General features: G+C 46.1%; 1 protein-coding gene across 1 annotated transcript; it reads right to left on the bottom strand.

The window, feature by feature from the left end:
* On the bottom strand, positions 1 to 27,837 carry LOC137422470 (Na(+)/H(+) exchange regulatory cofactor NHE-RF2). The gene is made up of 6 exons (XM_068109224.2): positions 26,661 to 27,837; positions 20,400 to 20,573; positions 12,909 to 13,062; positions 6,949 to 6,992; positions 5,128 to 5,205; positions 1 to 1,114 (listed from the first exon to the last, which is right to left on the bottom strand). The coding sequence occupies exons 1-6, from the start codon at positions 27,759 to 27,761 to the stop codon at positions 893 to 895; spliced, it is 1,773 nt and encodes a 590-aa protein (XP_067965325.2). The 5' UTR covers positions 27,762 to 27,837; the 3' UTR covers positions 1 to 892.

Raw genomic sequence — 27,837 nt, 5'->3', positions numbered from 1 at the left:
TTTGAAATTTGTGTGAAAATTTTATTTTTTCAAATGTTGGCCATTATCTGTCTAAAACTTCCTAGCATTACAGCATTAAATGATAAATGTGTGAAAAATACAATCGGAAAACTCCAAACGCCACAAACACCATTTGGAACACTTGCACATTGTTACAGATCAACTTTAAACGATAAAGTACAACCACATTGTACGATTATGATGGGTTGGGCAAAGCAGTTAATCAGCGGCCAACCGAAGATTACATACCGTGACATACCTCAAATCACCTGCATGTACTTATTGCAGAACATTTTGAACAAAATTTTAAGTTGGAGACCAAATCCAGGCATAAAAGCCTTCCATTTCACTCATTTCTCCTGAAATGTACAGACTCGTATATTGCGTCTGGCCTCGTTGCCTTTAAGGGTGTAGTACTGGTGAACAGGTGATGTGTTTTTTTTAATTAGCACAAGTTCTTGCATCTGTTCAAAATGTTCTGCAATAAGTACATGCAGGTGATTTGAGGTATGTCACGGTATGTAATCTTCGGTTGGCCGCTGATTAACTGCTTTGCCCAACCCATCATAATCGTTTATTTATGTGCGATCTCCAATGCTGAACATCAATCAGTTTGTCGTTTGTGTATCAGCAAGAACACAACCGCACGGTGCACTCGATTGTGGAAGAGGTGGAAATTTTTAGACCAATTTGGTTACTATCAACAACACGTTTATTTCATGAATAATTAATGTGGTGAACAGAAGAGGCAAAATCTACACAAGTCCAAGCAAAAGGCGCAGAAACCAGAGAAGGATTTCTGAACAAAGGGAGACGTATTAGTGCGAAAGATACATTGGGGGTGAAAACAAGGGCAAAATTGAGAGGTACTGACTGTCAATTGAAAATACAATCAGAAATTTCCAAAAATCTGCTTTTTCTTGCCCCAGTCCATTTGTGGTGCTGTTTTAATGTTGCGCTTAGCCTGGATCATTTCCTTGGCAGCTGCCGCACTCAATCCAAAAACCATGCCCACTTCTTCAAAGTCCTTTGGGGAGAAGGTTGGAGATGGGCTCTCGGTTTCCGACAAGCTGCTTTGTACCCCAGGTGAGACCGGCTCGGGGTCAGGACAAGCCTATGGCAAAAGGAAAATGGGGGTTAAAGCTGAAGGAGCTGAAGTTTGTCTCATTGGTTTGTCTGAGAACGACTAACCTCAATTAACAGTCTTGGTGCTGGTCAGACAGAATGACCTTAGCACACATTAAAATGCCTTGTGGTCACCAACAAAAATGATCACAAATATCAAAATCTTACATTTATTTTCATTTATTTCTTTCCAGTGTATTGAAGACTTACTATTTGCAATTGTTATTTTTAACAATTTTTTTTTTTCAATTTCACTTTTTATTACTATTTTCAACCAGTTGGCACTGACGACATAACACATTTATATTGAGCGAATACAGTACTTTTGAAACGATGTATTCTGCCCAGAATGCTCGGCGCGCATGCGCAGAAACCCCAGGCGTTCAGGACACCATAAAGTGTTGTCAGAGATAAGTATTTTTACTTCAAATAGCTCACAAAGCTTCTGAAATAAGCTGAAGATAATCAGAAAAGTACCTGAGAGAAAGGGCTGTGCTTCTGCATAACAAAACACTTGGGAAGCATCCCAAGCTTGCCAAACGCGCAGCTGCTCATAGTGCAAACTCACGACCATGTGGGCCAGTGCAAAGCTCAAGTGCACGGGCGTGTGCTATACAAACTCCCGACAGAGCGCTACCAGTCAATGGACTATCAGAAGTAGTTTCTTCTGAACACCAATGGGAAGGTCATATCTGGGGCTTGTGAATGTAGAGGGTAAGTTTAAAATGATGATATTTACTATGAATCATGTTGGGATGAAGAGTGGGAGCTATGGGAGCTGTGAGGGCCATTATAAATATCGATACGTCTATGGGGGTAGATAAAAGAATACCGGAGAGATAGAACTGTATAGGCAGTAGCATGGACCACGTGATGCGTAGTAGCATTTTGATGTATTAAGTAGGGAGATTGTAGCTTAAGGTTGTTTAATTGTGCATCATGCGAGGGGTGATGCCGTGCTAATTAGCTATGTCGTTTAAGGCTAGTTTTCCCCTGTGCGTCACACTCTCTAATTTTCCCCGAACGTTTTTGCTGCAACAATCCTTTAAATTACAATTACCACCGACAAAAGACAAGAACGAGCAGACTAAACCCCACCCCATGGACCCAATAAGGAAAAGGCCCCACCCAGTAGAGGCGGAGAGAGAGAAAGGCCGGCAGGCCACGCAATTATTGGCTTTTGGAGGTGGGAGGAAGAAGAGTGCACTTGGTTCTTGCTCGAACAAGACGCTAGCCATTTTGGTGTGCAGATTATCTTGGTATTCCCACTAGGGAGAGCGGTTTTTCTGGACCGGGGTGAGGGAGGTTTTGGCTGTGGTGTTCTTTGGAGGTGGAAGAGGCCACGAGCGAGGCAGTGGAGGAGAAAGGAGGCGGTCCTCACCAGCTTGCCACAGGCTCGATAGCGAGCGTCTGACGCACAGTGCTGCCACCATTTTGAGCTTCCCGCAAGGGAGGCTTTGAACATCGTCACCACCACCAATCGCTAAAAAGGGCCATTTGGGACACAGATAAGTGCTGGCACGAAAAGGGATTTAATTTTCATTTTATTTCCCCCTGTGTGTGTGGTTGAGACTGAGGAGGGGATCCTCACCTCAACCTTTATTCCTGAGCAAGATTTATTTTGTCATTAAATCATTTGTGTACATTTTACTGCCGTGTTTGCATGGTGTTGGTTTCAGAATAAACCTTTGTGTTCCGTTCAGTTCAGTTAACATCTCGCATCCCTTCATTCCCCACACGCACCGAAAATAACCGTCATCTTCGGAGGTCGCCTCGGAGTTAAAGCTGGTTCGACCATCCGTCTCGGGGAATATTAATCGCCAGAGACGTAACACTATGTTTGTTTGTTTGGTTCTGGAACAAGATCAATTATGCTAGCTTTTTGCATCTATTGATAAAAGTTGAAGTGTCCACATGTGTTTTTTGTTCATTGCGGCCACTAATGCATTAGTAGGAAATTATAAGAAATCAACAAGTTTGTCTATTCTACGGATATTTCTTGTGTTTCCTATATTTCAGCGAGTCCGATTTTTTTTTTTTTTTTAATCAAAGAACACAACAATTATGGTTAACCATCGTGAAATTGCTACTTTTGTTTAAATGCTGAAAATTATGTTGAAAAGACTATTTGAATTAGAGATTTCGTGTTAGCATCAGCAGGTTAAAAGTGCCCGGCGAGCAGAACCGAGTCAATGAAAACAGCGCATGCGCAAATGACCTCGTTTCGCATTCATATACAGACAAGGCATTTAATATGGAATATTTTTTTTGTGGGGGTGAACTTACTTTTCAAGATGTCTTAGAACCAAAAGTTCATTGGAATTATGTTGAAATTATTCTAGATTTTGTTAATGTGACCTTTAAAAGAAACAAAAACCACATTTGACATTTCGAAACAAATAAATTGATCCTTGAAAGTGATGTAAACTGATATCGAACTCAATTCATGGACAGTACTGTGTTAAACTTCTGTACGTTTTCCAGAGAAATCTCTTCATTGTGCACATTAGCCAAATTTTTTTTAACAAAAACAAAAGTTAAATTACGACTGGGATTACGGACAGTAAAAATTACAGTTCAGTACTTCGTGTAACCCCCACGAGCATTCAGGAGAGCACGTACACGTCGAGGCATGCTGTTCACGAGATTTGCCAAGGTTTGGACAGGAATCGCTTGCCATGCAGTGACAATAGCCTGCTGAAATTCACGCACAGAGGTCGGCTGCTGGTCCAAGTGGTCGATTTGACGCGGTAATTCTGCCCACAAGTTCTCTATCGGATTCATATCCGGGGACATGGCAGGCCACTCCATATGCTCTACACCACGGTCAGCAAGAAAGTGTTGGATCATGCGAGCACGATGAGGCCGTGCATTGTCATATTGGAAGACAAAGTTTCCTCGAAAGGCTGCATGAGCAAATGGAAGTAATGTTTCTTCCAGAATGGCCCTGTACTTGAACTGGTTCAGGTTTCCATTCAGAACAACCAGGTCAGTTTTGCCCCCTGCATGAAAAACATCCCAAAAGGTCACCCCACCACCTCCAGCTTGGACTCTTGGCACTATACAATCTTTGTTGTAGGCTTCATGCACTTGTCTGCGCACTCGGACGCGGCCATCTTGATGATGGACCAGAAATCTAGACTCGTCACTGAAGATCACGTGATTGCAGTGTCCTGGCTGCCATTGACGGTGCTCTCTGGGCCACTGCAATCGGCGCTGGCGGTGTTGTCTGGTCAGGCGTGGCTTTCTCAGGGGACGCCTGGCATGATAGCCTGCTTGAACCAGTCGTTGGTTGACTAGCCTTCTGGATACAGGCACATTTGTCAGTTGCTGCCACTCAGCCCTAAGCCGATTAGCTGACTTGGTATGGCTATTGCGGACTAACCGGTGCAGCTGGCGATCATCCCTCCTTGTGGTTCTGCGGGGACGTCCTGGCCTCGGTATTGGAGTAGGGACACCCCTCTGAGCATTTCGTTTCAGGATGAAGACACCTGACCTCGAGTGATGCCATACTGCCGAGCAATAGCACGCTGTTTCATGCCGTACTTTCGTATAGCCACCACTCCATGACAAACAGCATTGTCGAGTTGACGGACCATCTCCAGAGGAAGCGGCAATAACTTTTGGAGACGTGCAGCAGTTGTTTTCCACTAATACAGAACGCAACAACCCTTGTATACCCGACTGTGAAGCCAATCATCAAATGCACCTGTCCGTACATTTTGCCACGCCACCTGTGATATAATCCTGTTGTTGACTTCTTGCTGCGACAGACAATCAGTGACATGGTTCTTTTAACAAATAAATCACCAAAGTGTAAAAGAAACTCACCAGATTGATATACTGAGTTAAGAAAGTAAACCCAAGTCAAGGAAAAAAAATATTCCATATTAAACGCCAAGTCTGTATATTGGTGGCACATGCATGAACAACAACACCAACATTTTTCATTCCCAAGCAGAGATATACATTTATTATTTCTTTTTTTTAGACAGGCCTAACCTGAAAGTCTGTTTCCAGTATCAACCTTTCACTTGAATTGACTGGCAGCAGCTCAGTTCGCAAGGTGTCTTCGTTTACCTAAGGGCAGCGACTCATTAAAAACCATAAAATACCCATTTCAACAACCAGACACTGCTTCCCTTCCACCAAGGAGAAAAGGAGCAGAACACTCAAATTCCAGGACGGCATGTGCAAAATGTACTTCAATTGCACAATATATTACCAATACAGCATTCCTGTAAACCGACATAATTTGCAAGGCATCACTTGATACAGCATTCCTACAAACGCCAACAAAAGGCTTCATAAAGAATGACATTCCCTCAATGTGCCAAAGTTTGAAACAAGTCAAGCGAAATGGTGTACTGATACCAGTGAGTTGCCCGTGCCCACATGTAGCTTTGTGATACCCAGGGTTCGTCATAAAAAATTGCATTGGTGTCAAAGCCAGTGACCAATTGCAAGTTAATGGTAGGATGCAACAAAAATCAACAAATGAAACCTATTTGGAAAACGCAGCAAAAGACGCCATTTTACTTTGATTGTAGCCATTGCAGGGCAATTTGTACTATGGTACTGATTGTGCTATTAAACTGCCTTGGAATAATGACGTGTTCCCAATTGCCTTCACCCTTTTGCTCCCGACATAATCAGCTTTTCTTTTTTTTTGTATACAGAATCGAGGCTCGTGAAAGAGCTAACATTTATCACACAAACAAATCAAACAGACAAACAAAGTATATAAAAAGGGGAGCGGAAGACAAGATGGGGAGAGAAGGGGAAGCACATAAACACAACATTTGAGAGCAGGGACATCGGGAATGTGTGGGAGGGAGAGGGCTTGGGGGGGGAGGCGGCGTGGGAAGGGGGGGGGGGTGGGACAAGTATAAACACAAGGACACCAAGGAATTCCAGGAAAGAAGTTGGTATTTCAAAAAAGTGGATTTGGGGTGAAATTAGCAGGGGTAGAAAAGATCAAGGTTTTGGATGGGGGAAGTTAAGAGATGGTGGTGAACAGCTGTTTTAAAGACCTGGAGGGAGGAGAGGGATTGAAGAGTGAGGGAGTTTGTTCCAGAGGCGGGAGAAAAGAGGAATGAAGGAGTGAAGGTGAGCAGAGAGTCCTGATTTTGGCAGTTTAACCATAAGAGGGTTGCAGGCAGATCTTGTGTGACCTGTAGGAATATTTGGGGGACAGAGCCCAGAGAGCTAGAGGAGCAAGGCCAAAGAGGAGTCCGTAGAAGACAGAAAGACCACCAACCTGCCTGCGGTGAGTGAGTGAAAGGCCCTTGGAGTTAGCTTCATCGCGGGAAATTCCAATGATTCTGAACGCTTTGGTTTCAACAGCGTGTAGACGAGCTAGGTGTGAGGCAGGAGCACCAGCCCAGAGGGGAGAACAGTATTCCATTGGGCTGGGGATGAAAGCCTTATATGTGGAGAGGAGCTCAGGTGTGCCAAGGAAGGACTTCGCACGACGGAGGATGCCCAGTCGGCGACTGGCTTTGGAGGCCAGATTTGAAACGTGGTTTTCCCAGGAAAGATCATGGCAGATAGTGCCCGGCGAGCACTTTTTCACAACATTTATTCTTTTTCGCAACATTTATTCCTGATGTATTAAGTTAATATCCATTGTTCAAAGCAAAAAAAAAAAATTCAGATGGAGAAAAAAATAATTGCCTCAGAACAACATGGTGAGATATTTTGAGACAAATGCAAAACTGCAATGCTCGTCAAAAATGTCGGGTTTTAATAAATATATTTCATAATTAGTCACCATTGCAAATTAAATTGGCCAAACAAGCTGAATTCCAAAGTCCAACACACCTGGCTTTTTGGTCCGCCATTGACCACTCGTTCTGGTAGAGGACCTGCAGACATAACATTTTGGAGGTGAGTAGTTGTATACAGTCCCTGATCTTGCTTTGCAAATCGAGAGACTAAATAACAACACTTACTGACCCTCACCCACACTCCCCAACCCCCTTTCCCCCCACATCACGTCACCTTACCGATTATTCTTACCCCTCCATATTTAACTTAACATTTTAAATATTTTATATCGCAGAGAAGCTATCCTATTGGTTTACAATAACCTCGACAAAATGTGAAGTTAATTTTTAATTCACTAGCATATTTAATGCTGCCATGCAAAAAATAAAAACGAGAACGACACTTCTACGTCATGACGGCGACCAATATACCTCTGCCCACATTATTACATCATTATAATACTTCTACCAAGTTTGATTTAAATCCATTCAGCTGTTATCAAGTGATTAAATTTTTATGTGACATGAACTCTGACCTTTGATCTGTTGATGCCATAATGCAATCAGTTCATCTTTGCATCAAAAATACTTATCCTAAGTTTGTTCAAAATCCCATCACTTCTTCACAAGTTGGCACAGCAACATAATTTTTACTTAACATGACCTCTGATCTTTGATCTCTTGACCCCAAAATCGAATCAGTTTATCTTTGCATCATAATATATAATTATACCAAATTTGGTGAAAATCCCATGACTGGTTCACAAGTTAGCTCGGTAACAGAATTTTTACCTGATGGGATGTCTGACATTTGACCTCAAAATCTAATCATTTAATCTTTACTTCATTATACATACCTGTATCAAGTTTGAATTGGATCCCTTCAGCCGTTCTCACGTTAAAGACCTATTACAGACTTTGACCTTTGACCTCGACCCTCAAAATCAAACAAGTTAATCTTTGCATCATAATTTATACTTGTACTAACTTTGGTCAGAAACCCATTACTGGTTCACAAGTTATCGCAGTAACAAAAACCTATCAGACAGATGTACGGGCGGGTAGCCGGACAGACAACCTGAATACATGACGTCTCCGGCGACTTCGTCGGTCATAAAATTCATCTCAAATTTTTTTTCATGCTTCATGCCACCTTTCAACTTCGTTTAGTGCGAAGCATAGACAGATCAGATTACAATATACTCCCCCCACCCCCCATTTTTTTTTTCTTCCAAAAAGCGTGGGGAAAATAAACATTTAGAAACCTTCTTACATATCAATGAATGGTCAAGAGTGCAGTGAGTCGAGCATAAAAGTGACAAATCAATGTCTTGGACTCAAAAGTCCGACATCAATGGCATACGCACATCAAGAAGTTCGACCTAAGTGATAATTAAAACGGTCCGGAAAAAACAAATTTCAGCGTTTTTTAAATTTTATACAGTGATGACATTCATAGAGGAGATAGAACAGAGAACTGATAATGACATAACATAACTAGAACAGCACTCGGTAGAGCGCAAACCTCCGCCAGGCTGAACAGTTTATGATTTGTATCCCACCGATAGGCCGGATCTGGATTCGGACCTGAACCAAAATCTAATCGGCTTGTTCTCGTCACCTAAACAAATGGTCCACCAAGTTTAGTCAGAACTCGTCCACAACTTTTTAAAATATCACATTATATATATATATATATCTATATATATAAAACACTGTGTGTGTGTGTGTGTGTGTGTGTGTGTGTGTGTGTGTGTGTGTGTGTGTGTGTGTGTGTGTGTGTGTGTGTGTGTAATGTTACCAATAGACTCCGAAACGGAGAGGCTCACGTACTTGATATTTGGCACAGACATGGCCATTGAGCCTGGGACGAACATGGCCGACCTAAAAATTTATTTCATAATATGTTTTTACCTTTTTATCTCAGCGCGAAATATTATGACCGGAATCTGACCGGAAGCAGAGCAGCGCGCTGATTCGCTCAGAGCGATCACGTGATGTTCGTTGCCGCCATTAACTCAGTTACGCGTTCGCACGTATTTCAGAGCGATTGCGTTTTTGCCGGGTACTTCTGCATGATTAACATTTAGCATGATTTAGCATGTTTCACATAGATTTGTTTTCAGCGAGCAGAAGTACCCGGCATTGTACGAATAATATATCGATAGTGCCGTGTAGGGCGGAGTGATGCCGCTGTGGGAGGGACCGACCAAGGTCGCTGTGGGCGGGACCGAGCGAGGTCGCTGTGGGCGGGCCCGGGCGAGGTCGCTGTGGGCGGGGCCGAGCGAGGCAGCTATGGGCGGGGCCGAGCGAGGTCTGCGTTAGTGCGTTGCCGTTGTCGTTGCCTGGTATAAAAAGATGGTGCTTGATGCTCTCTGCGTCAAGATACGGACTTGATGTCCGTATCTTTACAACAGACATTCCAATGATGATGATAAATGTAATACCACTCAAGGAAGGCCCACAACTCAAGAGAGTGGAAAAATACAATAAAATGAACAAAAATACGGGGAAGGAGAAGCAACCACTCAGAAGAATGACAGAAAATCATTTCCCTTAAATGTACCGTGTTCACCAACTAGCACAACCAGATACAGGATACCAAAATAATTTCCCTTACACATATCGTGTCCACCAACCAGCAAGACCATACCACTTACCTCTGGATTAAACTGTATTGCAAATATTCAAACGGTTTTTACATGCTGCCGTCTCCTAGCAACCAATTAAATTTTTCAAAAATATTGTAGCTTCACTTTTCACGGCGATGAGCGTTCTATATATTTTCAATTCAGTGCGCCCGACTCGCTCACGTACTTGATTTGTGGCATAGACATGGCCATTGGGCCTTCACGGTGTAATTTGTAAGAGGCTTTTGTCCGAGTGAGCTTGAGTCGAGAGGGCGAATGTACGGGTTGGGAATGTACGGGTCTCCCTTCCCACGCCCGGCAACGCCGGTACTGGAGGGCGTCACAGGATCGGTGAGTCTCCAAAATCCGCTTCGTGCTGTTGTTGCGAAGATTCAGGACAATGTCGTGATTGTTGTGCTGCTCTCCGACCATGAGAACTGCAACGTCATTGTTGACTGGCCCTCCCCTTCCCTCCCCCTTCCCCCTCCCATCCCATCCTCCCCTCCCCCTCCTACCCCCTCCTCTTCCCCCTCCCTTTTCCCCCTCCCCCTCTCCTCTCCCTCCCCCTCCCCCTCCCCCCTGTTCTCCCTCACGTTTATACACGGAATGCCGGGTACTTCCCCCCCCCTCCTCCCGTTCCCCTCCCCTCATCTTCCCCCTCCCCTCCCCTCCCCCTATCCCCCCTCCCCTCCACTTCCCTCCTCCCCCTCCCTCCCGCTCCCCCTCCCTTCTCCCTCCACCCTACCCTCTCCCCTCCCCCCTCCGCCCTCCCCCCATGCCCCTCTTTCCACCTACCCCTTCCTTTCTGCCCTACCCCCTCCCCCCATGCTCCTCCCTTTCCCCCCTACCCCTTCCTTCTCCCTACCCTCTCCCCTTCCCCCCCTCCCCCCATGCTCCTCCCTTTCCCCCCTACCCCTTCCTTTGTCCTACCCCTTCCCCACCCCCCCCCGCCCCTCCCCTCCACCCTTCCCCCTCCCTCCTACCCTCTCCCCCCCTCCCCTTTCCCCCTCCTTTCTGCCCTAACCCCTCCCCCTCCCTTTCCCCCATGCTCCTCCCTTTCCCCCCTACCCCTTCCTTTCCCCTCTACCCCTTCACCTCCCCCCCACTCCTCCACCTCCCCCCCACTCCCTACCCTCTCCCCTCCCCCTCCCTTTCCCCCATGCCCCTCCCTTTCCCCCCATGCCCCTCCCTTTCCCCCCTACCCCTTCCTTTCTGCCCTCCCCTCCCCTCCCCAGCAATGCCGGGTACTTCTGCTAGTGTATATATATATATATATATATATATATATATATATATATATATATATATATATATACTGTATATCTATATATATCTATATATATCTATATATATCTATATATATCTATATATATATATATATATATATATATATATATATATATATATATATATATATATATATATATATATATATATATATATATATATATATATATATATATAGTTGTGGATTTGAGAATCCTGTTTGTAAATATCACCCTGTGTAAATGTAATGATCCTTGTAAATACCTCCGTTAAGTGTAAAGATCAAAGGTCGTCCCCTTAGTTAATCCATCGCATGCACGTAGAAAATCATATACCCTTCTAAATAGTTATTTCTTATTCTATGTTAGTTTAAGGCTCTGTTTCCCACTAGTTGACTCTGCATTGCACCAAATGACATAAGATAGTTCCCTTTTCAAGTTTCCCCCAATCCTCTCGTCGAAGTGTCAGTGCATTGGGCGGTTTTCTTCACCCCAACCTCCATTACGCACGTGGTCAGCTTGGAGAAGAAAGGCGTGTCTCCACCTTGTCATGAGAAGGAGGAGGGAGCCAGCCCCCGATCAACCAACCAAGGATGAGGGGTTTGGCCTGAAATGGCGGAGAGAGAGCGTTCGAGGAGGTTCGCGAAAGCTCCATGGGCGTGGTTATATAACCCGTCGCCCGGAGCCTCCCACCGCAGTCCACCGGAGCCCAGTTCAGTTAAGGAGGAGCTGTGAGTCCAGTCCAGTTGGAGCAGATGACCGAGGAAGCCCCCCACAGCGGATGAGTAAGGAGTCCACCGCAGCTGGGTGGAGTTGGCTTTAACGGCAGTTCGACCCGCGGCCGCGAAGCAACGCCGCCGTACGAACGAAAGTGTGGAGAGTCGGTGGCTGCTCACCCTCGGCCCGGCCGTTCTCCTGCGTCCAGCTGAACCTTTCAGCCCTGTGGTCCCACCTCCTCATCCGTCCAGCCATCCACCTCCTGCCATTCCTGTCATCATCCCCGTGTAAGTCTGACTGTCGTCTGTTTGTCCGTGTTGCCCCTGGGAATAAGTAAGACTCTATAGATAAGTAGAATTGCACAGTGTCTTCCTCTTATGTCATTATTTTCGTTTCTTTCCTTCTCCTTGGTTCCTTTGGTTTTGTACAATAGTAATTAGTAATAAATTCCTGTTCTTCCTTACTCTGCCTTCTTTCCTTCACATCCGATCGTCTTTGTGATTTCCCCATTGAATACCTGTGGCACGATTTGGCCAACGTTTAGGATCGGGTTTAGTATTGCTAATGGTTTGAGCCGCGGGCTGCTAATCCGCTCGGCAAAATAACATCTTGTCCGCGGTCTCGAACGAGGTTGCTCACCTGCCTCGTGGAGGGAGCTGGGCAGCTTCAGGAGCGGAGACGGCCAGTGAAAATAAAAGGGGGGATTAACTCCCCTCTTGCTAAGGGGAAGAGCCGTCCCCGTATCCGTAACAATATATATATCGCTTTTCGCCCGATCCCTCAATGGTGAAGAATCACGTTAAAAATTAAATAATTCTCGTATCCGCATTCATATTCAGATCTTCACCAAAATCAAATACATTATGTCTTCACACACGCAACCTCTCCACCAAGTTTCGTCCAAAACGAAGATATCATGCCATATAATCGTTTTTGGCCCTATCTCCCAATGGTGAAGAATCATTTTAAAATTCTAGTTGTTGGATCCGGATCGTCACCAAAATCTAATCATTTCATCCTTGTCACATACGCTACCTCTCCGCCAAATTTCGGCCGAATCCGTCCACAGCTTTTTCAGATATGTTGTCCACAGACAGACGGACAGACAAGACAAGACAGACAGAGGTGAAAACATAACCTCCATCCACCTTCGGTGGTGGAGGTAACTAAAGGAACAGCAGGGAGGGGGACAAACATCAAGGTTGAGGGACAAAATAGAGGGAGACTTGGAGGAATAAAGGATGTGGGGAAGACCGAGGACACGGGGGTGAACAAGATGGAGACACAGATGAAAACTCAAAAGTGGAAGGCAAAACTGGATACCCAAATAGAGGTGGGCTTGTACATAATAATTGTGGATGGGACCTGAGATTGGTGTACAAAGTTTGGAAGCAATAACTCACCTGAGAGATGCTCGAGTCCAGGTGAGACCTGACAGCTCTCAAAAAACGCAGCCCCTTCAGGTCCGACCACGAGGAACTCGACTTTGTTGCCAGCATCCCGGATGTGTGCAACGACCTCAGCATGCTTCTTCCCCAGAACATTGGTGCCATCCACCTGCCCATTCCACCATACACACAGCATTACTAAAAATAAACTGGAGAAAATGGCATTCTTAAAACTAACAAGCACCTGAGGAGTAAACAGGAGACCCAACTTCCAGGGCCAAATAGAGCTACGGGGAGAGTAGCAGCAATCTTTCATGGTCAGTACACCTTCGGTGTTGATGACAATCCCGAACCAAGTGTTTGAAGGTATTACACATGTTAGTTCAATACAACACAAATTTTTTTTTTTTTTAACACATGTTTGTTCAATGGGAGTTGCCTGGCAACTTGAACTTTTAATCCCTCTTCCTCAAGTTTGTGATGTCACCCACTTTATAAAACAGACAATTTTTACTCGATAGGTACAAATATTTGAGCATGGCATTTTATTCTTCACAAACAAGGTGTGTCAAGTTATGGCCTTCAAAAATGCAAATTCATCACCAAATTGCTACAAAACACTACAAGAGTGCAAGGTAGAGCTCGGGCTGGTGTAAACTATTCAGGCTCTAACTACACAAAGCTCAAAGTCCCAAATGCTGAGGCCACGATTCTGGTCGTTACACATTAACTTTGTTTTGCAAACCTCATCACTGCATTGGCGAGGAATTGTACTCGAGGAGAAAAAGCAAATATTAATAAAATAAAGCAAGAAAAATAAAAAGTCCTAGCCCCTGCTGTGGTTTTAGTAATTTTGCTGTATGGAGTTAAAGGCCGCCAATTGGCCATCTTTGGTCGGATGACAAAACAAAATATTCTGCACATGTATACTCATGTATTGTGCCAAGATTGAACAAAATCAGTCCATGCATATTCAATAAATGGTTGGGGACACGTTTAAGTAACAAAATGGCCGCCAGTCGGCCATATTGGATCCGATCGCAAAAAAAAAAAAAAAAGTGTGCATATGTAAGACATAATTCATTATCTCTGTGCCAAATTTGAACACAATCGGTAAATGCATGTCTGAGAAACGGTCGACGTGTTCAACATCGGGGTTTTTTTTCTTTTTACAACTAAAATGGCCGCCAGTCGGCCATCTTTGATCGCACCCCGAAACAAAATGATGTGCTTATGTATACCGTCATGTATAGTCGTTGTGCCAAGTTTGCACAAGATCAGCCCATACATCTCCGCGATATGGTTGCGGACGCACGGATGACCATGCAGTTTTGAACCAAGTCCAACGGGAGCTAATGGGAGCTAAAAAAAAAAGATTACAAAGGAGAAACTAGTTCATATGGAAGCTGGATCACACACGCACAGTAATTTTATCTTCACTCAATTTCCAAAAGGAAAGTAATTGAAGGCTCTTCCCTTTGCTGCTATCTACCATGACAATGTTGAGGATTGTTATAGGAAGTACTGCTGTTTTAGCAACAGCGGCATGAATCTTCTCACTCAACTACGAGAAAGATAAACTTCTCATCTTTCAAACCAACCTTTTGAATCCTGAGCTTCTTGGGGAAAAATCACTGCAAACTTGAAATTTGTTTTATTCCGGTATTCTGCCTGTAAAACAGGTTTTTTTTCTAGCCTTGGAATTACAAATAAATGATATTTTGAATCATAAACTGCCTTACTTTCTTCTTTTTTGACTTAGTCGCCAATACTCGATTTTGTGGTGCCAGTCAAACAAACCAGCAGTTATTGCCCGGCTTTCCGATACACAATAATTCTCCACAAAACCCTCCATCGTACTCCCCGAGCAATTAGCGGCGACGTAGATCGAAGATTCGGTGTAATACAATGGAGCCACCAACTGCTCAGGAAGTTGTTCGTGATATGTTTGTAAACAAGCTCCATTATGAGCCATAGTCCATAAAAATAAATAAATAATTGTGGTGGCCGGACGCCAGGGTATGTGCGCGTTTGAATAGCGGCCAGTTTACCGGCCACTGGTGTTCAAGGGGTTAAAAACAGAAATCAGTGCCACTTGAAAACAAACTATATACAGCCCAATGTGGACCATGCTCCATCTTGCATGTAATATGCATGCTGTACAAGTTCCTTCAGGAGTCGGAACTGAATTTTTATATTCATATACAATGTAATCCCAGGGTTAGACAGGACAACAAATAGTCATTGGAAAGAATATAAACGTTGGAGGGGAAGGAAAGGGCGTTTAACATGAAAGGAAAAGCAGGAAGGAAGAGGGGTGGATTGGACAGAATGTGGACGGTGTGGTAAATATAAAGGGGATCAAGGAATCGACAGAGTACGAGAGGTGTGGGAACAGAGCGAAACGCTGAATTAGCTCAGCACGCATGAGAGCAGAAGCCCCGAGAAACAGCGGTGTTCGGGGCAGGTGAACTTGTATTGTGCGGGCACAATGAGCGTTACCTGAAATGGCTGACAAAGCTTCAAAAATAAGCCAGGAATATTTGTAAAAGTACCCGAAATAAAGCGGGAGTGGACGGTGCACCTCTGCACAACAAAAGAGTTGGAGGGAAAGCTTCTGGATACCGATGGAATGGGCATATCTGGGGCTTGTGAATGCACAGATAAAGTTTAAATCAACTTTTAAAATGAGGATATTACGATAAGGAGAAATGTGTGCATGTGCATGTCTGCTTGCTTGGATCAACAGGAAATGCTGGGAACTCGACACCTCATCCACCGGTATTTCTTATATTTCCTATATTCTCATATGTCTGATTTGCAGTCAGGAACAGAATTATGGTTACCCCCCCCCCCCCCCCCCTCATCTTGAAATTGCCACTTTCGTATAAATGCTGATTTTTTAAATTTTTTTAAGGCTATTGGAATCAAAGATTTGGTGCCAGCAATGGCAGGTTAAAATATCCCCAGTTAGAAGAAGCAAGTCACTGAAAATGAAGACAGCAGATGTGCAAATGGCAACCGAACCTCAACCAAAATCTCAAGTTATTCTCGGCACCGACCCAACTCATCCACATCCACCAAGTCTCGGCATAATCCATCCACGTTTTGAGATGTCGTGCTACATATCGTTTTTGGTTCCGTCTTTCAATGGTGAAGAATCACTCTGGATACGGATTCGGATCTTCACCACAACTGAATTCGTCCTCGTCACACCAAACCTGTCTACCAAGTTTTGTCCGAATCCGTCCATAACCTTAAGATATCCTGCCAACAGGACAGGACAGATGTGTTTCCTCCATCTTTCCACCTTTCCTTTTGTTCCGTCTCGATCTTTTCTATACCCTAGCTCCTCCACGAGCCTAAACTTTTTCTAAAAAAAGTAGCACAATTATCCAAGTCTTTCCTTGGAAAAAAATCAGAGCTGCTCAGTCCACAAGGTCTTTTTGTATATATTGTAGTACTGCTCTCCACCATGGGCTGGTACACCAGTTCAACATCCGTCTCCTGTGGATTCCAAAGCTCTCGAAATGATTGGAATCTAACGTAATGAGACCGATGCCCAGTCTATTACTCATCACAGGCAGGTCGGTAGTCATTCTTTTCTACAGTATTTTCCAAAATTGCTCCCTCTACTCTCTAAGTCTCCCAAGCAACTACAGCATTCTTCCAATAACCACCTCCTAATTAAACTTCCAAAATCTCGGCCTCATGGTTAAACTTCCACTGTACACCTCAACTTTATTCCTCGCTTCTCTTGTCCAAGGAACTACCTTCCAGAGGCTTTTCTGTCACATTATTGTCCCCTCACCCCAGGACTTCAAGCAAGCAATGCACCATCTATCGTCATCCCCAATTCTGACCCACAGTCTTCATTACACCCATTAACCTTTCCTAACTCAACCATGTTACTTGCTCGTTGCAGTTTTTCCTCCCCGCCTCCCTCTTTTTCCGTTCATTCATTCATTCCGTTAATTTGTCTCTGTCAGTTCTACATTGCTCTTCCAAGAGCTAGAGCTCCATCTCCCCCAACCTTCTGCCTCGCTCTTCCCCCTCCTCAAATAACACCTCATTGTGCCTCACCCAATCACCATCAAAACTTTTGTCCGCCCCATCCTTCCCTTTCTCCGAGCTATTCTGAAATCTCTGACACACCTTCAACAGCTCTCCCTACCTCTTCCACCTCTTCCACATCTTACCCTACCCCTCCTCCCCCCCTGTTCTGTATCTGATGCTCCCCCTTCCTCTTCATTAACGGTATGGACCTCAAACATCCGGGGCCTTCGTTCAAACTTAACTGATCTCTCCATACAGGTTGCTTCTGTCAAACCAGACGTGATCTGCTTAACAGAAACTTTCCTCCTTTATGATGTCTCTGATTCCTTAGTATCTCTCCCGGGCTACTCCCTCCTCCGGTATGATAGACCTGAGCCTCGTCCTGGAGGCGGGGTTGCTATCTTTATCAAAAACTCTTCTTCACTCGCCCTGCACTGCACTCTCTCCACCTCACCCCCAGGAATACCTCTGGCTACGGCTTCCCCTTCGCTCCCACCTCTTGTTCATAATGTGTGTTGTACCGTCCACCAAACAGTGATGACTCCATCTACATCTCGCTGTCTGATAATATGGACCAACTTCTATCTACTCATCCCAACTCTCTCTTCCTCATATGTGGTGATTTCAACTGTCATCATGCCAGTTGGCTGGGTGTGGGTACCTCTCTCACCAGCCATGGCTCCTCAGCAAAGGACTTCTGCGACTCACTGGGACTGACACAATCTGTCAATTTCCCAACCCGGATCTCAGTCAACGGAACATCTTCTCTTCTGGACTTGGTTATGACTAACTTCCCTGAAAATGTCTGTTGCTCTTCTTCTGCTCCAATCGGATCATCTGATCATGTCCTTGTTAAAGTGGACATCTCTCTGACCATCCTCAGGGAGCCTGCTCAGCGTCGACGAGTCTGGCATTTCACTCAGGCCAACTGGCACGGTCTTCAAGCAGCCATCAATCATCTGGACTGGTCTCCCATCTCCACCACCTCTGACATCAACTCATCCTGGGAATTCTTCCAAAGTAAATTGCTCTCTCTGATGCACAGATTTATCCCATCTCGTCTTCAGTTGTCATACCCTTCCTCCCGTCCATAGTACACGGAATCTTGTGGTGAGGCTGTTGCCCAGAAACAACTTGCCTTCGTCTCCTGGAAAGCAAATCCAACGGAAGGAAATCTCATTTCCTTTCACAAAGCCCGAAACAAGTGTGTGTCCACCCTCAGGAGAGCCAGGAAACAATATCTCTCCGCACTCAAGACCGAACTCTCTTCTCTGTCTCCCTCTTCCAAATCCTGGTGGCATCTGGTCAAATCCGTTTCTGGTGTTTGTTCCCCCTCCATCCCCTCCCTTACCTCAAACGGCTACACAGCTGACTCCGCACGTGAAAAAGCTGAATGCCTCAACTCTGTGTTTGCCTCTAAATCTTGTGTCCCAAACCCATCCCTCTCTGTACCCACCATACCCAGTCATACCCTGCTGCTCCTGGACTCAGTGTCCTTTCCTCCTGACAAGGTGGAAAAGTTTCTGTCAACCCTCGACTCTGATTCTGCAACTGGACCCGACGGCATCAGCCCACGGGTCATAAAATCCTGCTCTGCTGCTCTATCTCACCCTCTCTCTGTTCTCTTCACCCTCTCTTTTGCTCAAGGTCAACTGCCATCTGCTTGGAAATCAGCCAACATCACCGCTTTGCACAAAAAAGGTGCAAAAACAGATCCTAGCAACTACAGACCAATCAGCCTTCTCCCAATTATCAGCAAAGTCATGGAATCCATCATTGCTTCGGATATGAAATCTTTCCTCTTCTCCAATGGCTTGATCTCTGATCATCAATTTGGTTTCAGACCAGGTCACTCTACTCTGGACATGCTGCTTCTGCTGTCTCAACAATGGATGGAGGTCCTCAATGCCAAACAGGAAATTAGAGCTGTCTCCCTCGACATATCACGAGCCTTCGACACGGTCTGGCACCCCGCTCTGCTCACCAAACTCTCCTCATTTGGTATCCATGGAAATCTCCACGCATGGCTGGCGGACTTCCTCTCTAGTCGTCGTCAACGTGTGGCCCTGAATGGGTTTCTCTCATCTCCTCTTCCTGTTCAGGCTGGAGTTCCCCAAGGCAGTGTTCTGGGCCCTGTGCTTTTTCTGGTCTTCATCAATGATCTCTCTGACTCTCTTGAAAATCCTCTCTATCTCTTTGCTGATGACTCTACTCTCTGCCGCTCCATTCCTCTTCCCTCAGATCGGCAGTCTGCAGCCTCCTCACTCTCTGAAGACTTGGACAAAATCACAGACTGGTCAAACAAGTGGAACATGTCTTTCAATCCTGACAAATCTCACACTCTTACTATGTCTCTCCGAAAAGATCGACTGGACAACCCTCCCATCTACTTTCTCAACAATCCTCTCCAAGAAGTTCTGTCGCTCAAGCTTTTGGGTCTCACTATCTGCCATGATCTTTCTTGGGAAAACCACATTTCCAAGCTGGCCTCCAAAGCCAGTCGCCGACTGGGCATCCTCCGTCGTGCGAAGTCCTTCCTCGGCACACCTGAGCTCCTCACCACATACAAGGCTTTCATCCGCAGCTCAATGGAATACTGTTCTCCCCTATGGGCCGGTGCTCCTGCCTCACACCTAGCTCGGCTTCACGCTGTTGAAACCAAAGCTTTCAGAATTATTGGAATCTCCCGCGATGAAGCTATCTCTGAGGGCCTTTCACTCACTCACCGCAGGCAGGTAGGTGGTCTTTGTCTTCTACCGACTCCTCTCCGGCCTTGCACCCCCAGCTCTCTCTGTGCTCTGTCCCCCAAATATTCCTACAGGTCGCACAAGATCTGCCAGCAACCCTCTGATGGTTAAACTGCCGAAATCTCGGCTCTCTGCTCACCTTCACTCTTTCATTCCTCTTTTCTCCCGCCTCTGGAACAAACTCCCTCACTCCCTTCAATCCCACTCCTCCCTCCAGGTCTTCAAAACAGCTGTTCACCACCATCTCTTATCTTCCCCCATCCAAAACCTTGATCTTTTCTACCCCCGCTAATTCACCCCAGATCCACCTTGTTTGAAATTCCAACTTCTTTCCTGGAAGTCCTGGCAGTGTCCATATGTTTTATACCTCTCCCACCGCCCCCTTCCCATGCCCCCCCCCCCCCAAAGCCCTCGCCCTTTCTCAGATCTCTCGATGTCTCCATGTCTCTCGGTCCCTGCTCTCAAATGTTGTGTTTGTGTCCTTCCCCCTCTCTCCCCGTCTTGTCTACCGCTCCCGATGTTATATGTTTTATGTGTCGGTTTGTCTTTGTGTGATTAATGTTCGCTCTTTCACGAGCCTCGATCTTGTATACAAAAAAAAAAAAAAAAAAAAAAAAAAAAAAAAAAAAAAGAGACAGCTCCATTAAATAAATAAACCATCAGGAGGACATTGAAACTAAGCACCGCAACAGGCGACCCTCACCGCGATGAGGCGGTCTTCAAGACGTAAACCAGCTCTTTCGGCAGGAAGGCCAGGATCGATGGCGCGAATGTACTGCCCCAGTTTACCCTTCTCGGTGTGGAGGTTGAAGCCAAAGCCCGCGTCACCCTTGGTGATATTACAGAGCCGTGGGCGCAGCCTCGAAGTCTCGTCATCCTAATGTTCACACAAACAACAAAAACAAGTCAATGCAAAGCCTGGAAGCAGGCCAACAGTCATTCTTGGATCACGAGTTTGCACCTTTCATTTATTTCAAAGCAGGAATGGCAAGTTCAGCCAGGGGCTTCAATATGTATTATGCATGTAGGCCAATAACAACCAAAAACATGCATTTTTATACAAATCACAAGGATAGACAAACCAGCACAGTACTCAACATTTCAAGTATTCGAAATATACAACACAGTATATTTGACAACAAACCAGGCAGCATTGAACTTGGGATTCCGTCAATACATGAGTGCTCAGATGGGAATGAAGAGACAAACCAGCCGTAGGTTGGTAACCATTGTGCAGGCTTGATGCACCGAATGGCCTTGCATGCCTTTGCACACACTTATACATAATGGGATCATTCAGTGTGCAGTCCTAAAAGAATGATAAAAATTTGCAAAATCCCAAATACTCTGAATATTTTGCTTCAACATGTTTCTAAATTCCGACGACGAAGAAGAAGAAGACGAATAATAAGAAGAAGAAGACGAGGAGGAAGAAGAAGACGAGGAGGAGGAAGAAGAAGAAGAAGAAGAAGAAGAAGAATAAGACGACGACGAAGAAGACGAAAAGACGAAGAAAACACCGAGGGTGCTGGGTGGAGACCGGTTTGGTAAAATTAGTTCATTTCATGGAACTGCATCTGGAATGTCGACCAAAGTAAAAGGTTTCTAAATGTGAAAGAGGGATTTAAAAAAATGAATGCAGAGTCCAGGTGAACCTGTTGAGAGAGGGTAAAGACTGTGGATAGCCAAGTCCCTCGACAGGACCTCAAGCAGCGAAACGGAGACAGATGGCGACCGTCAAGTAAATAAAATAATTCATGCAAACTTCGCAAAAAGTGCATACTCCTTACAAATGTTGTACCTTACAAACTCAACCCAAACAAATTACTGGGAAATTAAATGAAGTATTTTGATTTATTTAAACACACGGCAGAAGGATAAGGTGAAAACACCTTTACATAAATAGTCACAAGACAATCACTGACAAGAAGAAAACAAGTATCGATCACCTCCTCATTGGCTGGCAGCATTACCAATACCTGCATAGTCCGAGCCTGGTATTGGCTTAGCGGTTAAGGTGGCTAGCTTAACATTTTAGGGTTGCCTGCCATATACAGTCACGTGAAAAAGTAAGTACACCCCATGTAAAGTTTTGACTTTTTCAACATATTTCAACATACAGCTATTTGATCTTCATTTCAACAATATTGATAGATAAAGGTGATATAATACAACAAATATCATGAAACATTCACATTTCGTCGTCCATTGTATAATTTAAATAAACATAAATGCAAATTTCACATGTGGAAAAAGTAAGTACACCCCTACATTTATCACTACTTCAAATACCTAAAATTAGAATCAGGTGCATCAGCTCAGGTGCAAATGATGAGAACATCGTTAGTTAGGATCTTGGAGGAACGTGTCTTATTTAAACCTCAGACATTTCGTTTGGTTTGCTCTTTGTTGTTGAAGTGTGCGGCGTCACCATGCCTAGATCAAAAGAGCTATCTGAGGCCTTCAGAAAGAAGGTTATAGATGCCTACGAGTCTGGGAAGGGATTTAAAAAGATCTCCAAACAATTTGAAATCAATCATTCGACTGTCCGGAAGATCATCTACAAGTGGAGAAGATTCGAAACAACTGCCAACTTGTTCAGGCCAGGCCGTCCCAGCAAGTTCAGCCCGAGAGCAGACCGCAAGATGCTGAAAGAAGTCTCTAAGAACCCCAGAATGTCATCACGGGACCTACAGGTAGCTCTTGCCACTGTTGATGTCAAAGTGCACGAGTCTACCATTATAAAGAGGCTGCACAAATTTGATCTACATGGAAGGTGTGCGAGGAGGAAACCTTTGCTGTCCAGAAAGAACATCAGGGCAAGACTAATGTTTGCCAATGAACACCAAGGCAAAGACCAGCACTTCTGGAACAATGTGCTCTGGACAGATGAGTCAAAGGTAGAGCTATTTCACCACAGTACCAGAAGACTTGTTTGGCGAAAACCAAAGACAGCATTTGACCATAAGAACCTGATACCAACTGTAAAGCATGGTGGTGGAAATATTATGGTTTGGGGCAGCTTTGCTGCATCAGGGCCTGGGCAGCTCACCATCATAGAATCCACGATGAATTCTTAATTGTACCAGAGGGTGCTTGAGGATAATGTGAGGCCATCTGTCGGAAAGTTGAAGCTCAACCGAAGGTGGACCTTGCAACATGACAATGACCCTAAACATACCAGTAAATCCACCAAGGAATGGCTGAAAAGAAAGAAATGGAGGGTTCTGGAATGGCCAAGTCAAAGCCCGGATCGAAATCCCATCGAGATGTTGTGGGGGGATTTGAAACGAGCTGTGCGAAACCATCAAACATCGCACAGCTGAAAGAATTCTGCATGGAGGAGTGGGCAAAAATTTCTCCCAGTCGATGTTAGAGACTGGTAGACAGTTATAAGAAACGCCTACTTGCGGTTGTTTCTGCCAAAGGGGGCAATACCACCTATTAGAGCCAAGGGTGTACTTACTTTTTCCACATGCGAAATTTGCATTTATGTTTATTTAAATGATACAATGGACTACAAAATGTAAATGTTTCATGATATTTGTTATATTATATCACCTTTATCTATCAATATTGTTGAAATGAAGATCAAATAGCTGTATGTTGAAATATGTTGAAAAAGTCAAAACTTTACATGGGGTGTACTTACATTTTCACGTGACTGTAATTACAATAACACCAGGTGGGATTATTCAGCCAGGCATCCTTCCAAGGTCGACAAAATGGGTATCAGCTTACCTGTAAAGATAAGAATGAGCCATTACAGTATCCTGTGTTGGAGTGGTGGACTATCCAAGATTGTGCCCCCTGGCCAAGGAAAAACCTTCTTGGCAGCTCCGTGTCTAAAGACACTAAAGGAATGGCTCGTCTGGACATGCTGCCCTCTAAGGTCTCAGCTATAAAACCTGGGTTCGATTTTTAGCCCAGTTATACTCACCCCAATGTTTCACAAGCAGGGCAAGGAATTTGTGTGTGAGGACGAGAGTGCGTAAGACACACACACACACACACACACACACAACACATGTGTGTTGGTGTGCGTGAGACAGTGTTGGTGTGCGCGTGAGTCAGTGTTGGTGTGCGTGCGAGTCAGTGTTGGTGTGCGCGCGAGTCAGTGTTGGTGTGCGCGCGAGTCAGTGTTGGTGTGCGCGCGAGTCAGTGTTGGTGTGCGCGCGAGTCAGTGTTGGTGTGCGCGAGAGTTACTGTTGGTGTGCGAGAGTCAGTGTTGGTGTGCGCGAGCGTTGGTGTGCGTGAGTTAGTGTTGGTGTGCGCGAGAGTTAGTGTTGGTGTGCACGAGAGTTAGTGTTGGTGTGCACGAGAGTTAGTGTTGGTGTGCACGAGAGTTAGTGTTGGTGTGCACGAGAGTTCGTGTTGGTGTGCACGAGAGTTCGTGTTGGTGTGCACGAGAGTTCGTGTTGGTGTGCGCGAGAGTGAGTGTTAGTGTGTCAGAGGGAGCAAGTGGGCTGTCCATCGGATGAACATTAAACGGTGTATACTCTCTTCCTCCGACCCCAATTATTACCACATTGTGTCAGCCAGAGAATGAACCATGGTTTTCATGAACCAGTTAGTCAGAGCTGACACTCAAATGAAGGTTCTAGGAATTTGCAAATTGTCCAGGGTGCCAGCGACAACTCGCCCACTCTTCATGAAAGCCACCCTGAGATGTTTAACGCTCACCGACCTTTGCTGGCAGAAGGAACATTCACCTCAATGTCCTTCCGAGTAACGTCACTCATTGATGCCTCGCTGTGCATGTGAAACACCAGGGTGGCGGTTTATAGCTGGGTCACGTTAGAAACCCAGGGTGGACAGTTTAGAGGTGCGTGTGCCCACCTCCAGGTTGGTTGTCTTGCGTGTGCCCACCTCCAGGTTGGTTGTCTTGCGTGCGCCCACCTCCAGGTTGGTTGTCTTGCGTGTGCCCACCTCCAGGTTGGTTGTCTTGCGTGCGCCCACCTCGAGGTTGGTTGTCTTGCGTGCGCCCACCTCCAGGTTGGTTGTCTTGCGTGCGCCCACCTCGAGGTTGGTTGTCTTGCGTGTGCCCACCTCCAGGTTGGTTGTCTTGCGTGCGCCCACCTCGAGGTTGGTTATCTTGCGTACGCCCTCACATCTATATATATATATAGTTATAGACCAAAGCAACTTACCGAGGCAGTTAAACGCAAGTCACCGGCGTAAACAGGGAAATGGAGGCGACAGCGAGTTACAGCACAGAGCGGTGACCAAGGGTCACGCATGTTGTTAAAAATTGATGGTTACACCAATCAAACTAACTTTAACAACCCATCACCAGCTGTTCTCATGGAAAAAAAAAAAAATTGCCAATATACTGTACGCACCGTAAACAAAAAAAGTGCCCAACCATGCGTGTTCCACAGACAAGTCCGTGCACTTAAACTTGACTTGTTCATTCAAACCGCACCGGCTTCGCAAACCTGGAAACCTGAAACTAGTTCAATGACAAAACTTCAAAATGTCACACGCCGATAATAATAATCAATCACTCACGAACCGCCACCATCACCCTCGAGTTTGCAAACAAATAATTATTTCATCACGCAATTTGAAAAAGTAAAAAAAAAATCCACGACTTGCGTTTCCATTATTAATTTTTTGGTTCCAATCTGGAAATAAATAAATAAATGAAAACTCGACATTAGGCCAAAATAAATAAATACACATGGTAGGTATCCTGGAACAAGGGAATGAAAATGGAACCTGGAACCAAGAGGACATTTGTTTGGTCCACCATGCCTGTGCCTTATCCACACCCACCAATCAAATGTGTCAGTTTATGCAGCTCTCGACGGAATCCTTTAATCTCCTCTCCCCGTCAAGGCTGGAGTGCCCCAAGGCAGGTGTTCTGGGCCACCCACACCCTTCCTATTCCTCTTCATCAATGATCTCACCGACTCGCTGGAAAATCCTTTATATATCTATCTTTGCTGATGACTCCACTCTGCCGTGACATCCATCATCCTTCTGACAAGCAGCAGCCTCTTCCAACTCTCCGACCTTTGACAAAAATCACAAACTGGTCAAACACTTGGAATGCGTCTTTCAATCCCAAGAAATCCCACACACGCTCTTTCCGAAAGGACCGTTACGCAAACCCTCACATCTACTTCCTCAATAACCGTCTTGGAGATTCAGTCACTCAAACACTAGGGCGAGCCACAATCCAAGGTCTTCTACATGTGGTCTTGCACCCTATGCCCTCTGCTTTTTCGCCCCGAGGTATCCGCAGGACACATGCAGGTGCAACCAGCAACTACCTCCTAGTGAAACTGCCTAAATCGAGAACCACTGCTCACCTGCACGACACCTATTCCAACATACCTAGGTGCTTTATTATTTAATTTTGGCACAAAGTGTGAAAGGGTGAAGAATGAACAAACATGAGATGAGCTCATTCACCATTCAACAAGACTTATCAATAACACCCCAACAACAACACCACCACCACCTCCAACAACAACAACAACAACACCAACAACAACACCACCACCTCCAACAACAACAACAACACCACCAACAACAACAACAACAACACCACCACCACCACCACCACCACCAACAACATCATCATCACCACCACCCCGCTCCCCAACAACACCTCACCCACCCCCCCCCCCCCCCCCCAAACAACAACACCACCACCTCCAACAACAACAACACCTCCAACAACAACAACAACACCTCCAACAACAACAACAACACCTCCAACAACAACAACAACAACAACAACACCCCAACAACACCACCTCCAACAACAACAACAACAACAACATCACCACCACCACCCCGCTCCACAACAACACCTCACACCCCCCCCCCCCCCCCCCCCAAACAACAACCCCACCACCAATCGAGGGGGAAAGTTTCCATTCCCATCAGGTAGGTATGTCCGACTTCATAGATTCGGGTTGGGTGGCCAGGTAAACCCGCCCATAACTCTCACCTGGTCGGCGTGGTCTTCTCTGCACTCATGGTCGTGTTCCGCTGCACTGGATCTTCTTCCTGGGGAAAGTTTCCCCCAGATTCCTTGTTGCTCGTTTACGGCTGCTTCCTCCTCGGTGTCCGTGCGATGGCCGTTAAAGGTCGCACCTCCATCGCCGGAGTACTTTGGGTGACCCTCGAGCTCGTGCTCCTGGTGACCCTCGGGGTCGTGTTCCCGGTGACCCTCGGGGTCGTGCTCCCGGTGACCCTCGTGGTCGTGCTCCCGGTGACCCTCGTGGTCGTGCTCCCGGTGACCCTCGTGGTCGTGCTCCCGGTGACCCTCGTGGTCGTGCTCCCGGTGACCCTCGAGGTCGTGCTCCCGGTGACCCTCGAGGTCGTGCTCCCGGTGACCCTCGAGGTCGTGCTCCCGGTGACCCTCGAGGTCGTGCTCCCGGTGACCCTCGAGGTCGTGCTCCCGGTGACCCTCGTGGTCGTGCTCCCGGTGACCCTCGAGGTCGTGCTCCCGGTGACCCTCGAGGTCGTGCTCCCGGTGATCCTCGAGGTCGTGCTCCCGGTGACCCTCGAGGTCGTGCTCCCGGTGACCCTCGAGGTCGTGCTCCCGGTGACCCTCGGGGTCGTGCTCCCCATTAAACTCGAGGACCTCTCCATCATCCTCTCGATGGATGTCGATGCTCGTCTCCCGGTGGAATTCGCGCCCTCGGTCATCCTCATGCTGCAGGACCTCCTCATGGTGCTCACCCGAGTCCCGACGCGCTTCCAAGTCAGGTATTCCGGTCTCCACCATGTCCTCGGTGCATTTCAACTCGAGCCGCTTGAGCAGGTTATCGGTCTCGGGGTCCACGACCAGCAGGTACACCTCTGCAGGACGCGCGCCGATCCTGCGCACCACCTCACGGTGCGGTACCCCCTCCACGTTTTCCCCGTTTACGGCCACCAAGCGGTCGCCGGCCCGTAACCCCGCCAAGTCTGCGGGGGAGCCGGGTTCCACTTCACCTGTGAAGTTGCCAAGGCCACCTTTTTCCCCGTGCAGATGGAAACCGTAACCACGCTCGCCGCGCACGACCTGGCACAACCGCGGCCGCAAACCTCGCTGTGTTTCCATGCCGGCGATGCTACCTTTACCTGCTCTACGGTCCCGTGACCTCACTCACGCAAGCACGAGTCCCCACGCGCCACTT

Source organism: Myxine glutinosa, chromosome 1 (genome assembly GCF_964187855.1).
Source record: "Myxine glutinosa chromosome 1, kmMyxGlut1.1, whole genome shotgun sequence".
Taxonomy (NCBI): Eukaryota; Metazoa; Chordata; class Myxini; order Myxiniformes; family Myxinidae; genus Myxine; species Myxine glutinosa.
The sequence above is the reverse complement of the archived record's forward strand: the minus strand, read 5'-3'. Positions and strand labels throughout refer to the sequence as shown.

Excerpts from the sequence above, each read along its gene's own strand:
- LOC137422470 (XM_068109224.2), bottom strand. The coding sequence starts at position 27,761 with ATGGAAACACAGCGAGGTTTGCGGCCGCGGTTGTGCCAGGTCGTGCGC. Across the intron at positions 20,574-26,660 it reads GAGAAGACCACGCCGACCAG|GATGACGAGACTTCGAGGCT; the intron begins GTGAGAGTTATG and ends TGTGAACATTAG. Across the intron at positions 6,993-12,908 it reads TGGACTCGAGCATCTCTCAG|GTCCTCTACCAGAACGAGTG; the intron begins GTGAGTTATTGC and ends TTATGTCTGCAG.